At 37.6% G+C, this 13,161-nt stretch overlaps 1 protein-coding gene across 1 annotated transcript in view; it reads left to right on the forward strand.

Annotated features, from left to right (window-relative positions):
• TDRD9 (tudor domain containing 9) overlaps nucleotides 1-13,161 on the forward strand; it is a 62,716-nt gene that overhangs the window by 32,716 nt on the left and 16,839 nt on the right. The window contains exons 14-21 of the mRNA XM_054199540.1: nucleotides 347-509; nucleotides 593-656; nucleotides 1,138-1,201; nucleotides 5,064-5,108; nucleotides 6,078-6,131; nucleotides 8,248-8,364; nucleotides 9,315-9,422; nucleotides 12,543-12,643. Coding sequence (XP_054055515.1) covers nucleotides 347-509; nucleotides 593-656; nucleotides 1,138-1,201; nucleotides 5,064-5,108; nucleotides 6,078-6,131; nucleotides 8,248-8,364; nucleotides 9,315-9,422; nucleotides 12,543-12,643 — 716 coding nt within the window. The remainder of the gene's footprint in view (nucleotides 1-346; nucleotides 510-592; nucleotides 657-1,137; nucleotides 1,202-5,063; nucleotides 5,109-6,077; nucleotides 6,132-8,247; nucleotides 8,365-9,314; nucleotides 9,423-12,542; nucleotides 12,644-13,161) is intronic.

Here is a 13,161-nt window from a genome sequence, read left to right on the forward strand (position 1 = left end):
TAATGGTCAGCCTGAAGATCCGCTTCGGACATGTACAAGGAAGTTGTTCATTTTGCTTTTCGATTATGAAGTTGATATGAGGTAGAACGTTCATTGCATTAAACTCTTTCTTTTCCAAAGTGCATTAGAAATTATATCACTTGTAGCTTGCTTTTATATTCAGTATATGTAATAGAAGCTTTTGTTTCAAAATACTAGGCTTTTAAAATTTATTTTAGAACTTCAACTGAATTACAGTTAAGTGATGTTGCTTTGAGATTGCTTGCTTCTTGTCTTGTTTTCCTACAAACTGATTTTATATTTACTTTGTCAACTTTTACAAGTGAATAAATTTTAATTTCTTTAGCTGGGAGCACTTACAACTAGTGTGCAAACAGAAGAAAATCTACATGATGGTGAGCTGACTTTCTTAGGAAATGTATTGACACAGTTGCCAGTGGATCTGCATCTTGGAAAATTGATAGTCCTTGGGCATGTCTTCGGGTGCTTAGAAGAATGCCTTATTATAGGTAACTGAAAGAAGAACATGTGAGAACATTTTTCCAAAACCAAGTGATTTTCAGGTTTTCATTTTGATTTGTTTTTGTTGTAGCTGCAGCACTCTCTTTGCGGAATTTTTTTGCAGTGCCTTTCAAACAGCATGTCGATGGATACAGGTATTACCCTAAATGTTTTACAACTTCCTGACTACATTAGGGGTCAGAGGACTAAGTTGACCACTAAATGTAATTTTTCATGCCATGAGTTTAATTTTCTGTCCAAGTGCCAAGCAATGCAAAAAGCAGCTTTTCCAGGGCAGCCAAGATACTGAAATTTATTTCTGTGTGAATTAATTATTACCACAGAGCCAACTCATCCTTTTCTGAGTACGAGGACCTGATTCTTCAGCTTTGCCTTTCTGATGTGAACACATGGCAGTGTCTATTAAAATTTGGTTTTTAATAATAATAAAACAATCTTTGCTATCCTGCCCACACAGTTTACCCTTCAGCAAGGAGATGTGAATAAGAACAAATAATTGCAATAAATTTATTGACCTGGAAGGTGTTAATAGTGTAGCATCCTGAGCTGTATAATACATTGAATATTTGAAGAAAAAATAAAATTGTTCATAATTCTTTCTGTTCATATTGCCAGGAACAAACTTTTTTTTGCTGGGAATAGTAAGAGCGACTGTATTGCAATTTTGAATGCATTTAAGGTAAGTCTTTTTTTCTGGCTTATCTCACAGTGAAATCTGATAGACTTAGATGGAGCTTCTCACCTTTGCAGGATCAGTTGTTAAAAACTTCACATTACTCCTGTCTACTTAGTGATGCTTTTTGAAGGCTGTGTCCTACTGTATAACATCACTAGTTCTGATGAGTTGATTTTTACCACTGTGAAGGAGCCACACAAGTTTGCATCAAAGTAAGGTGTAAGAAATGGATAAAATGAGTTGCAAGGCTCAGTTTCTGAGTATATTCTCTACTTCTCAGTCTCCTATGGCTTTTGAGGTATTTGTTCTACTAAGCAGATGGAAAGCATCACGCAGGGTGGAGGAAGAGAGTGAGAGCATGCTGCTTATCTCAGTCTTCTGCTTGCTAGAAGTAAGAACAGATTTTGAAAAAGATGGGGGAACCAAAGGCTCAGGTTCTCTTGACCCCCTGTGATCCTTTCAATAAAAGAGCTGTTTTACGTGGGGAGGCAGATTCTTTCCAATCCAGGAGAGCTTACCAGTGTCATTCCAGCTACTATAAAACTGATATCTCATTGCCTCTAACAGAACAAATGATGGCTAACCAGTAAGCAGAATGAAGTTTCTGAAATTAATAACTTGAGTTGCTGAACAAGTTTCTAGTGTAGCATATCTGCTGTCTGTGTGCTACTGAGGAGCCCACTGCAGCTGTTCACAAATCTTGTTATGAGACTGAAGTCTTCTGAACTGTAATACTTAACTGGTACTGTGCCTTCTCATGCTTCTCTTGAAGGTCTGCTTGGTTTATTTTCCTGTGTCTTAATACTTTGCCTACATCTGTGCTGCTTCGGGACTTTTTTTACAAATTGTCTCTGAGCCTTTGTAGGAGGGAATGATAAAAGCCCTGTCATGGACAGCAAGAAACTTGTATTTGACCTCTCTTCCAAATTGCAGATACACAGACCATACAGTCTTCAGTGGTTCAGGAAAGTCTTTAATCACACTGAGTTCTACTTCCTAATAAACCACAGTTTTTTTAGGAAAATACCATTTTTGGGGGGGCAGAATGTTTTTCATCAACCTTGGAAGTGTTTAAATGCTGTTGAATTGAAATATACCTAATTTTTTAAAATTAATAAATGCTTTATCGTATTTATTTTGTCTAGCTTGTCTCCTGTAATTTGCACAATTAGCAGTAATCAGGATAAAATTCCCATAAGAAAGAGTATATTCTAGGTTTCGAGTGTTCCTTATTTGTTCTGCAATAAAAGTCTCATCTCTCAGCAGTTAATAGGTGTGTGGACAAGGTCCCATTTGAGGTCAGCAAGAACAGATTTACACAGGGACATTTTGTTGTTGCAGATACTGATTGATCCAAAAGCACACTGAACTACTGTGGTGTGACTTGCTTCAGTCTGCTAGCTAAGAAGTTACACTGCAAATGATAGCAAGTTGTGTCTTTTATCTGTAATGTTTTGCTTCAGGTCAGCTTATTATCTATGTAGGTTTGAAGTGTTTGTAAATGAACATTAGTATCAGCTTAAAGCAGGACTGAGGTGTTTTGTCTCAGGCCGTGAATATAAATGAACTTCCATCTTTTCCAGAATGATTGTGGCTTTCCTGCTACTGTGCTTTTGTGTAGGCAATCCACCGATGATCAGAGGAAATTGTAGTTCATCATAAATCTGCTTTGGTCAGGGCTGAAAAATGTACAGCTTTTCTGTGGCATTTATTTCTCTATTGTAATAACCAAAAATAAATGCCAGAGACGCAGTGATGTTGGTAGCTTCCTTTTAACTGGGGGCAGTTTTGGCCGGTAAATTCTACCACAGAATGAGTTTGGTGTCCTTTTTCCAGACTTCATAGCTTTGACTTTGTAATATTTTATTCTGTCCAAATGTGATTTTTCTGTACTCTTGGCTGTTCGGTATCGAGGTACCATGGACAGAGGTCAATCCCTGCAGTTACAAGGGGCGCCTGGTACAGCATAGGAGGGACCTCTGCTACAGGAATTTACTATTCAAAATCCAACATCTTCCATTACAGACGGTCTGACCTGTTCTGTAGTCTCCTGGGGACTCCAAAATCTTCAGCTGCAGATTTAATTTATTCTGTTTTGTGTATGGTGGCCTTCTTTTACTTTGGTGAAAGCTGACTTGTTTTTCAGTACTCTAGTAGAATTTTATGAAGCACACACAGGCACGTATGCCACATGCAGTCACTGATCCTGGGGCTCAAGCATCATCTTTTCTGAATTCCCCGTATCCTGTTGTGTACTATATTTCCCTTGTGTCCCATTAATCTGAAGGTGATATTTCGATAAACCAGTATGTTGTCCTGGAGAATAAACACAAACATTCAAAAGAGCTACCTGTGCAGTATGTCTCTGTGTGAGTGGTATGAAGGCTTTATGTTTTGAATGTCTGAGTATCAGAAAAGAACAGGGAGAGAACTTGTTTTCAAATTCCCAGATTCAAATTAGATTTCTTCCAGGGCAGGCTGAAGTTCTGTGAATCATTATCACATCTTAAGCCCTTGCTTATGGAAAGGTTTTAGCGAAGTAGAAAAAGTGAAAAGCTTTGGTAGTAAAAAGAGGAGAACTGAGGGAAATCAGCCTGGTTTACGTGATACGATTTAAAAAGAAGGAATTTTTAAGAGAAAAAATGATGTCAGAGAAGTGTTATGTTAATTTCTCTTCTAGCCCTGCTTTCTGGGAGGCATCAACATCAGAATTATATCTGAATCAGTTCTTTACTGTTCTTACTTTTGTCCCAAAGCAAGGAAAAAGAAAGGCTCTGAAAGTAGGCTGCTTTATTACAGCATCAAAGCATACAAGTTTTTCTATTTATTCACGAATGTTTGCACATGCTTTAATACTCAGTCCATCTCCTCTCAGAAAACTAGGTGGATAACCTGTTGTGCGTTGCTGTGTTATCAGGTAGCTATCGTACCACTCCCAACACAAATCAAGACTTAGTCATTTTAAGCCTTGGAACATAACATGCTCGGTCCACTTTTGGAATGTGCAAAGATCCACAGTCTCTAAGCTATGCCCAGAAATTCAGTGACCTAAATGCTATGTTTCCAATTTAGTTGCAGGAACTGATGGCAAGTTTGAGGCAGTATACGTAATTTTAGTTTATCCAATAGTGCTTGAACTCCTTTTCAGTCTGTAGATCCAGCATTGCATGCATAACCTCGTAGCTGACTTGAAGGCAGAATAATGGTCTTCCTGTAGCAGTTCTTGTTCTTTAGCATGTCATGGTACAACATTTGTAATCCTGCCACACTTCCAGTCCTTCACTAATGCCTCTTTAGAATTACATTTTGCAGCCACACCACTTTGTGTGCTCAGATACGAGCAAGGAAAGACTCAGAATTCTTGCCTACCCGCAATAAAATAGAGTCAGACTATTCATAAGAGTGAGAAGTATTTATATCTGCTGAGGAACCAAGCAGGCAGGCTCGTATTAGACTAGAATCCTTAGATAATTAAGGCTGGAAAGGACCTCAGGAGGTTTGTAGTCCAGTCTCCTGCTCAGAGCAGGTTCAGCCATGAGGTCAGTCAAGGTTAGCAGGGTTTTGTAGGCAAGATCCTCAAAAACCTAATCTAAGTTGGCCCTGCTGTGTGGGATGTTGGAACAATTGAAGAAGTCTCCTCCAACCTAAATTGCTGTGATTCAGATTTCCTTATATTTTCTTGTGCTTAAATACGTAGTCTGTGTTAGCCCAAGGGCATCTCTGGTTTTTAAAATGGTGTTAAAAAATTCTCTTCAGTATAGGTATGGAAAAAAGTTCATAGTTTTAAATGTCACATTAGTATTTGTAGTAACTATTACTAAAGCACTACAGTTTGTGCCTGAATACTACACCACTTCTTTCTTAGGCATGGCAGGCCTGCAAAGAAAAAGGGGAGCTGAGACATCCCAAGGTTAGTTAAACTTTATTTCTTCTTTTCTACTCAAGGTTGGTGACTTTGGTGCTGGAATATTTTATATTCTTAGTAAGGAATCTTTGCTAGCAATCCTCCTTCATAATAGTTACGATTTTTCATAAGTAAATAGAAGCATAGGCTTTGAGAGAACATGAATCTCTGAATCCAGTGCTGAGTATTTGAAGGCAATCCCTTATGCAGTCCCTTTCACAGATGGATCAGCAGTAGCCAGAGGGTTCGAAATCCAAGCTGAAAAGGGAAATTCAGCTGTAGTTGAAAGAAATACTTTTCATATGCCATAAGTTTCTCTTTTATTTTTTTAAAGAAACATACAAATCTCACCCTCCGCTCCCACCCCCCCACCCCACCCCACCCCCACCCCCCGAAACCCTAAAAGATGGAAGATCTTCATGTGCATCAGTCACAAAAAACAGTGCACATAATAGCTGCCTCTTGGCTCTTTTGTGTGTGTAAGATAAAACCTTCTTTATTTCTCTGCTTCTTTCAGAGCATAATACATTGTATGAACACCAGTGTGTAACATACGCTGAGTTATAATGCGTAGCCAAGGTGGCCAGAATCTGTCTGATAAAGCTATGCATCAAGATAAAGAAGTTCTGTTTTTTTGAAGAAGAGTCCGTCCTAAAGTAGATCCTGTAGTTAGCAACACAGAGGAGTTGGACTTGTGGGTTTATATGAAAAATTTAGATGACCCACAGGTGTACTGGTGGTAACCAAAGTATAGTTTATTAGTCAAATATATAATTGTCTTATGTTTTCATACATGTCATAGTACTTGATTGATATGGATGCAAAGAAGGCTGTGAAATGACATCAAATTCTTCCGTCCCTGTATATAACTATTATTTGTGTCTACACAGAAGAATATGAGAGAAAGCTTACTACCAGTAGAAGAAACAAGTTTCTAAAAATTCTTGTATTTGCATTTCTCACTTTCTTTTCCAGGAAGAGCTTGAGTGGGGTCGATCAAATGGTATTCATATCAAGAAGGTCAAAGAGGTAAGATGAAATATATAATAATTTTTATAAGCAGAAGGACTTAACTTTCCTTATTCTCTACAAATGTTAAGATCTTGGTTAAGCCTGATGTGTTGTTCTGTATCTGACTATATATATATATATATATGTATATCTATATTTTCTTTAAATAAACAGTGAATTACTATTTAAAGTTGTGGGAGAATATCGGGACTCCAAGTACAGTTTGACAGATCAGACAGAAGCTTTGTTAGCTATGATCATAGTGAGCAAACATTTGGGCAGCATTTCCTCCTCTGCTCCTCTCTTCTCTCAAGTGGTTGCAGAAACCTCTTTTATACAGGGTTTCAAAGAAAAGAGGTGAGGAAAATCATTGTAATGTTAAAAAAGCCAGGTGTGCATTCTTGTGAATAATGGTCTTCAAAATGATTTATATGTTAATAAGACCAAGTAGCCATGCCTGAGAGGAATGGACTCTTTAAGTAGCCTGTTAACTGCCACAGTTGACATTATCATAGAATTGTCTAGGTTGGAAAGAACCTTTCAGATCATCGAGTCCAACCCTAAGATGGAGAGATGGCTCCTGGTGGGGCCTGTAGGATTGGCACATTCGGTATTACCTTAGCTCAGAAGTGGGGGTTGGCAGCAGTCAGACTGCTAGCTTGTAGAGGAAGGAATTTTCCTTTTGTTAGGATAAACAAAGTGTTTATTAACTGTTTCACATATTTCTAACATTTTTTAAAGAGGCCTCCAGTATTATTTGCTAATTCCGTAGGTCCCTCAAGTACACGGTTTGTAGTGTGACTGCTGTCTGTTGTTACATAACTGTTGTCTTATAATTACGATAATTTTAAGCAAATGCAGTTATAATATAAGGAGTGGATTTGAAAATTTGTGGGGCTAACTTTACTGCAGCGAGTAATGAAAACTTTGCGTCACAAAGGGCTTCAAGCTTAATGTGATATGTTGAGAGGGGGAGTAAGTAAAACTCCAGAATAGCTGTGATTGGCAGAGCATGACCTTGCCTGTTATTCAAGCGGGTCATACCTTTGGCATGAGCAATGGGCCTGTGTTCAAAAAGCACAGGAAAAAACCAAAAAGCTTTTCATACCAAGCAACCATCTGGATAAGAAATGCCAATAGTTTTTTAGCTTGTCTATCTGATATCAAGGAAAAAAAAGATGGGGGAAAAAAGGAAATTGAGTAAAACTGGAGAGCTGAAGGTTCAGTCTTATGATAGTCTCCTGGGTAGTTGGTCTTCTCTTGGCCCCATTTCAGATAATTAAAGGAGAGGTTGTGCATGGCATAATAGTTCAGGAGTTTACTACACTAACTTATTAAGAAGATTTGGGGGTTTTTATTTGCCATGCTTTCAGATACTAATTTTATAATTCCTTGTGTGGAGGTGGATTTGCAGAACTGAGGCAGCCACACACTGGTTTCTGATTATGGTAGTTGTCCTTTGAGGAAAATAACAGGACTTTTAGTATCCTAAAACTGCCAGTAGCAGAAAGGAAAACGTAGATATGAAGCAGTTGAGCAGATGAACTGCTTTTCTACATTTGCTCCAAAATCAGTTGGGACAATGAAGGCATTCACTGTGTGGTTGCAGGACCACTAGCTGCTTATGGAAGCTTCTCAGAAATGTTTCAGATTGAAAGCGTAACAGAGCATGTGCTGTAGGGCATAAGTTTGATGTCACTTAGTCATCACGGTTGTCTGCTGAACTGAGGGTGCAGCACTGCTACAGTTAGGTGCAGAAGTCCAGGCTGGTGTTAGTGTGTTTTTTACCTTTTAAGATACAACCCCAAAATGATTTAAATGGAGAGAGAATCACATCTTGTAAAAGGTTATTTCAGTTCTTCCATTTTTCTTCTGTATCATATCTGCATAATATACTTTGTGACTACAAAATTCTACTTTATAAAGAGATGTCAAGAAAACTGTTTGAGTCACAGTAAAGAAATTATTTTCCAAAGTAGAGATGCTAAGCAGTATATTAGCTGAAATGCATACTAGTGTCACCTAAAAAGGAAAGGGAGTTTGCCAACTTATTCAGACTTTTACTAACAGATTTTACTTTAATTTGTGGATGGTTTTGATCTGTTTAATATGTAACTTAAAGTTCAAATTTCAGGTGTCAGAGTTATTTTACAACTTGAAACAGCGAGTCAGAGCATTTAACATGTGTGTTAATGCTCAGCCATCTGCTATGGATCCGGAATCTGTATACAAACAACGCTTCATTTTGCAGGTAACGGGGGAGAGCCAGTATTTTCAGAATTTATAGCTGGATTTTTTTATACGAGTACTGATGAACTAGTATTACACCCATGTTTCAAAATTCTCTGTAGATTTTGAGATTGCAGGTGAAAAAAAAAGGAATTATTGTTGGCAGCTTAGAAGGACAACTAATGTTACTTCTAATGGATCAGAATTCACACTAAGTTGGTCCTCTGGCTGTCCCTTCACTTCTGACAGTTCATCAAAATAAAACCAAGTCATATGGAGATGAATTAAACTGCATATCTAGACTAATCTTCATTAAAGTTGTAAGAATACTCAAAGATGGCTTCTGTTGGAAGGCTAAGAACTAACAGTTTTGAAAATGATGTTTTCACTTTGAGTGCGCTGTTTGGACCACCACGGGTTGGTTAGTTCTTGGGGGCAGAGGGGAAATTGATGTCTTTCAGCTATTGTAATGCTGTCAAATTTCCAGTTAAATTTCTTGTCTTATGTGGACTGATTAGTAGTGATTTCTATTTTCACAGACCTATTTATCGCTTCAGTGGCAATTGGTTTAACTATGTAAGCGGTGGACATTTCAGAACTGAATTAAGTACTGTAAGATGTAATGTAAAAACTGAAGAAGTTTCATGTAGCTGTTTTATGTGAATTTATGTAAAATTGAGGCTCCTCTTGATATGAGCACTAGTAATTACACTTTTCATTGAGCAAGTCTGCATACAAAAATTTTAAAGTATTGTAAAATTGTTCCAGAAGTTGAACTCTTTTCATGAAAGTATGTTTTTAACGATTTCCATGAGCTAATGTTTAGTCTGAAGTGACATTAATTCCTGTAAAGAGACAGGAAAAAATCTTCATATGAAGATCTGTCAGTGTCTCTTTATGTTGCTAGTGTATCTCCCTTCAAGAAACTGAATGTAATCTGCTGTGTTTTAGAAAATATTCTCTTGATTTCAGGTTGTGATAGCTGGTGCTTTCTATCCAAACTACTTTACTTTTGGAAAATGTGATGGAAAAATTGCTATGAGAGACCTTGCTGGCAAAGATCCAAAAACCACTGTTATGGTACGTTAAGGAAGTGAATGACTTAATAAAAAATTGAGTAATAAAAATAAGTAGTGTTTGGGGTAGTATTTTCAAGTTTTGTTTTGTTTTGAGCAAGGACATAAATAATTATCTACTCTGATCCTTACTTGGTAACCCATCTGCCTTTCTTCCGATATAACAAACATTATGGGCAATTTTGGAAGATGGGCAATTTTAGAAGAATTCCTATTGAGAACTGCCTCTATGCATTTGATTGCTAGTCTTGCACAGGCAAACAACTTTAATAAAACTAATAAAAGATTTGAAGACTGGAACAGGACTATAAAGGGTACTTTTTAGTGAGTATTTATGATGTGTATTGTTGCAACTTTAGTGGTTTTTGTAATCTACTTGATAGTGCATGGCATATGTGGTTGTTGCTTTAAGGTTACTCAGGTATTGCACTCTGCTTTCATCTTACCTTCTTTCAGAAATATTTTTTATCTGATTGATATGTGCATATTTGAAATGGCTGTGTTGAGTTTGCAAAATAGTACACAATCTAAACCTGGAAAATGTTTGGTGTATCTGAACTAGGGATAACACTGTAAAATAACCATGACCTATGCTTAAAGAAAACAAACCTACAAACCAGTGAGCCTCATTGACTTGTATTGGCATAAGAGAAAATAGTTATATGAAAAAGTAGGAGAGAAACTCATAAAATCTTACTGACAAGGAATTTTTTCATGCTTTACTGCTTACCCAAGAGGAGAGGCTAGTTCTATACTGATATGTGTGCACAAACACATTTATGTATGTTTTTGAAGTTTTTAACATACTGTTTAAGGATATTGAAGAAAAAAAAAAAAGATCCTGTCTAACAGACTGGATGCAATCTGGTGGAATAAAGACAAGATTGATCTTGCCACAGCAACATTGATTAAGATTAAACTGGTAGATCTAGGGAGCTATTTACTTTTAATGTGTGTAACTCTTGATCTATTTGTATATCTACTACTTGTTATCTTGAAGAAGGAAGAAGTAGCTGCTGTGTCTTCATCAGTGTAAATGATCTTCCTGGAAAAAGTGCTGTGTGTTACTTGAGCTCTCAATCTGAGAGACTAATTTTATAGCTGTATGATGCTCCTAATGGTGTATGCCAAAGTTATAAAAGGCAATTATTACTCCCACTGTCTGGTCTCTCTAAATCATCTTGCTTGAGGCAGTTTCTGCAGTCTGACCTAGACCGTGTTTTTCACCATGCAGCTGATCTTAGCGCTCTAACTTCAACGTATATGAAGATTTTCTAAAAGTAATCTATTCTTTCCTGCCTAAGATTGTAACAAACAAAGAGAAGAACAGACAGTTGTGTAGCCCCTGAAAAATAATTCAAAGTCCAGAAGTTTGAACTTGCTAGTTAGGAATTCTGTGAATTCCGTATTAAAGCAAGATCTCCTATGAAAAATGATTGAGTAGGAAAAAGGTAGAGAAATGGCTATCTGGCTACAGTGGCATGTGAATACTTGTGAAATCACAGCCTTAAACTAATGTAAATTAGTGCTGCTGGAGTCTTGCTCTTTTTTTGACTGCACATGCCCTTTACTTACGTTGTTATCTTGTCTGCCCTCCTGAGTGAGCCTGGTGTTAAAAGTAGGAGAAAGCTATTCTGTTGCTTTGTGGAGTTAGTTTTCAGGCTGGTTTAGCTCACAGAATTTGTGAAATGCATGACTCTCTCTTGTTTCCTTAGCCATACGTGGTAAAGTTATAATCCATTATGCTTAACTGTATGCGTTCTATAGAATCCACTATACTTAACATTATGCAATCCAGTATACTTAACTAGAATGTTATTCTTAACAGAATGCCTTTGAAAAGATGTTGTAGTTCCAGTAACTTCAGCAATTTGTAGTGGTTTCAGGATTAAAACCCAAGAAGAATAACACAATCGTTTAATAATTCAATTTGGAAGATACCTCATGAAGTCATCTAGTCTGGTGATAAGGTCAAGGCAGGGTTAACAGTGAATTTAGACCATGTTGCTTAAGCCTTCACCCACTTGGGTTTGGACAAAGCTGTGAGGATGGAGATTCTGCAACTTTCCATGGTATCCCACGTACCAGTTCCCTGAATAAACCAAACTGTGCTGTCCTAGACTTCAGGATGTGTATTCTGCTACTTGTCTTCCTCGTTCTCCTGAGGATCTTGGGCTCCCCTCTTTCCTGGTTCCTCTGGCCCAGGCTACTGTTGATTATCACTCCCATAACGAGTTATACACTGTTCACTAATAGCAGATCCAGAAGAGCCCTGTTTGGTTCATGACCTGTGTTAATAAGTTACTTTCAACACCCTTCAGAAATCTAGGAGCTTGTGCCTTGCCCTCTAGCAGGTTATCAGGGACCTTATTGTCTCCCTCTAAGATGCAGGGTCTGTGATCTGGAGACCTCTGTATGTTGCCTAAAGATTGCCAGCTTCATCCTCACTGAAGCTGTGTTACAAATTCCCACCTCAGTGTTACCCTTGCTGACCTCTTATCCTGACCCACAAAAGCTGGGTTGTCCCATTGTCTGCTCCATGTAAGAGCAACTTACATATGTGCTACTCCTACACACAGGGAAGACCAGGAGGTTGCTCTTTGTCTGTCATCCCTAAGAAGTATGTATCCATCCATAAGTGCTCTCCAGTTGTGCAAGCTGTCCCACCATACCTCAGTAATTCAATACGTGGTAGTTCTGCCAGGACATGCAGGGCTGTAGCTCCTCCTGTTTCCTAGGCTATGTGCGCTGTCTGGGATGTAGTTCCCAGTGGTGGACAAAGCAGCGTAGCAATCCGTTGCTTTTCTGTTATGAGACAGCTTCTGGGAAAAAATATCAAAGAAATACATGTAATTATAAATTAAGCTGCTTCATTTATAGTTGGAGAAAGAAAACATTTATCTGCCAGTTTAAGACGGTATGGCAGCATTAGCAGCACAACAGATTTGGTTATTTTGAGATTTTTGAATTTAATACAGTATATAGCATTTGTTGAATTTGTTGGGGTTTAGATTGTATATCACTATTGCAGCTCAAGCACAAGAGGAAGCGAACTATTTAGGTGAACTTAATGATGCATTAAAATAATTTAATGTATCCAAATTTAACTTATTTTTCTTAACAGCTGAAGAATATTCCTCCCTATGGGTATCTATACTATAAACAGTTGCAGTCACTGTTTAGACAGTGTGGGCAGGTAAAATCTATTGCCTATGATGGATCAAAGTAAGTATAAAATACTTTGTCTCCTGCCTTTCTCACGTTCTTAGTTATGAATCTAGTAATCAATGTCTTTGTCAATGGTGCACTGACAAAATGAGTTTATTTCTTCTCATCTTTTTGGAATCAGTGATTTATTTTTAATGTATTAACTGGAGTTAAGGAAGGTGGTTTTGAAGTTTTACATGCATTGGTTGGAATAACATTAGATAAACTAGTTGATTTAGAGACCACCTTCTGTGTTGTCTAACAGTGGACCTTAACTGCAACTGATATGTTTATATTTATTTCTAACTTGCACACTGAATTTTTGTACAGTCAGGTGGCTTTGTACAAAATGCGTGTGACTGGCTGTTTTAGCTAATCTGGCTAACTTTGGAGTACAGCTGCCCAGAGTTGAATTCGTGTAGCCCTCCTTAGGCCTTTTCCAATCTTTAATTCTTTTCTTATTTACTTATATTTTCACAGCCTTTCTATTTGTATTAAATATGCCCAGTAAATTTGGTATGTACTTATGAGAATGT

Source organism: Rissa tridactyla, chromosome 4 (assembly GCF_028500815.1).
Source record: "Rissa tridactyla isolate bRisTri1 chromosome 4, bRisTri1.patW.cur.20221130, whole genome shotgun sequence".
Taxonomy (NCBI): Eukaryota; Metazoa; Chordata; class Aves; order Charadriiformes; family Laridae; genus Rissa; species Rissa tridactyla.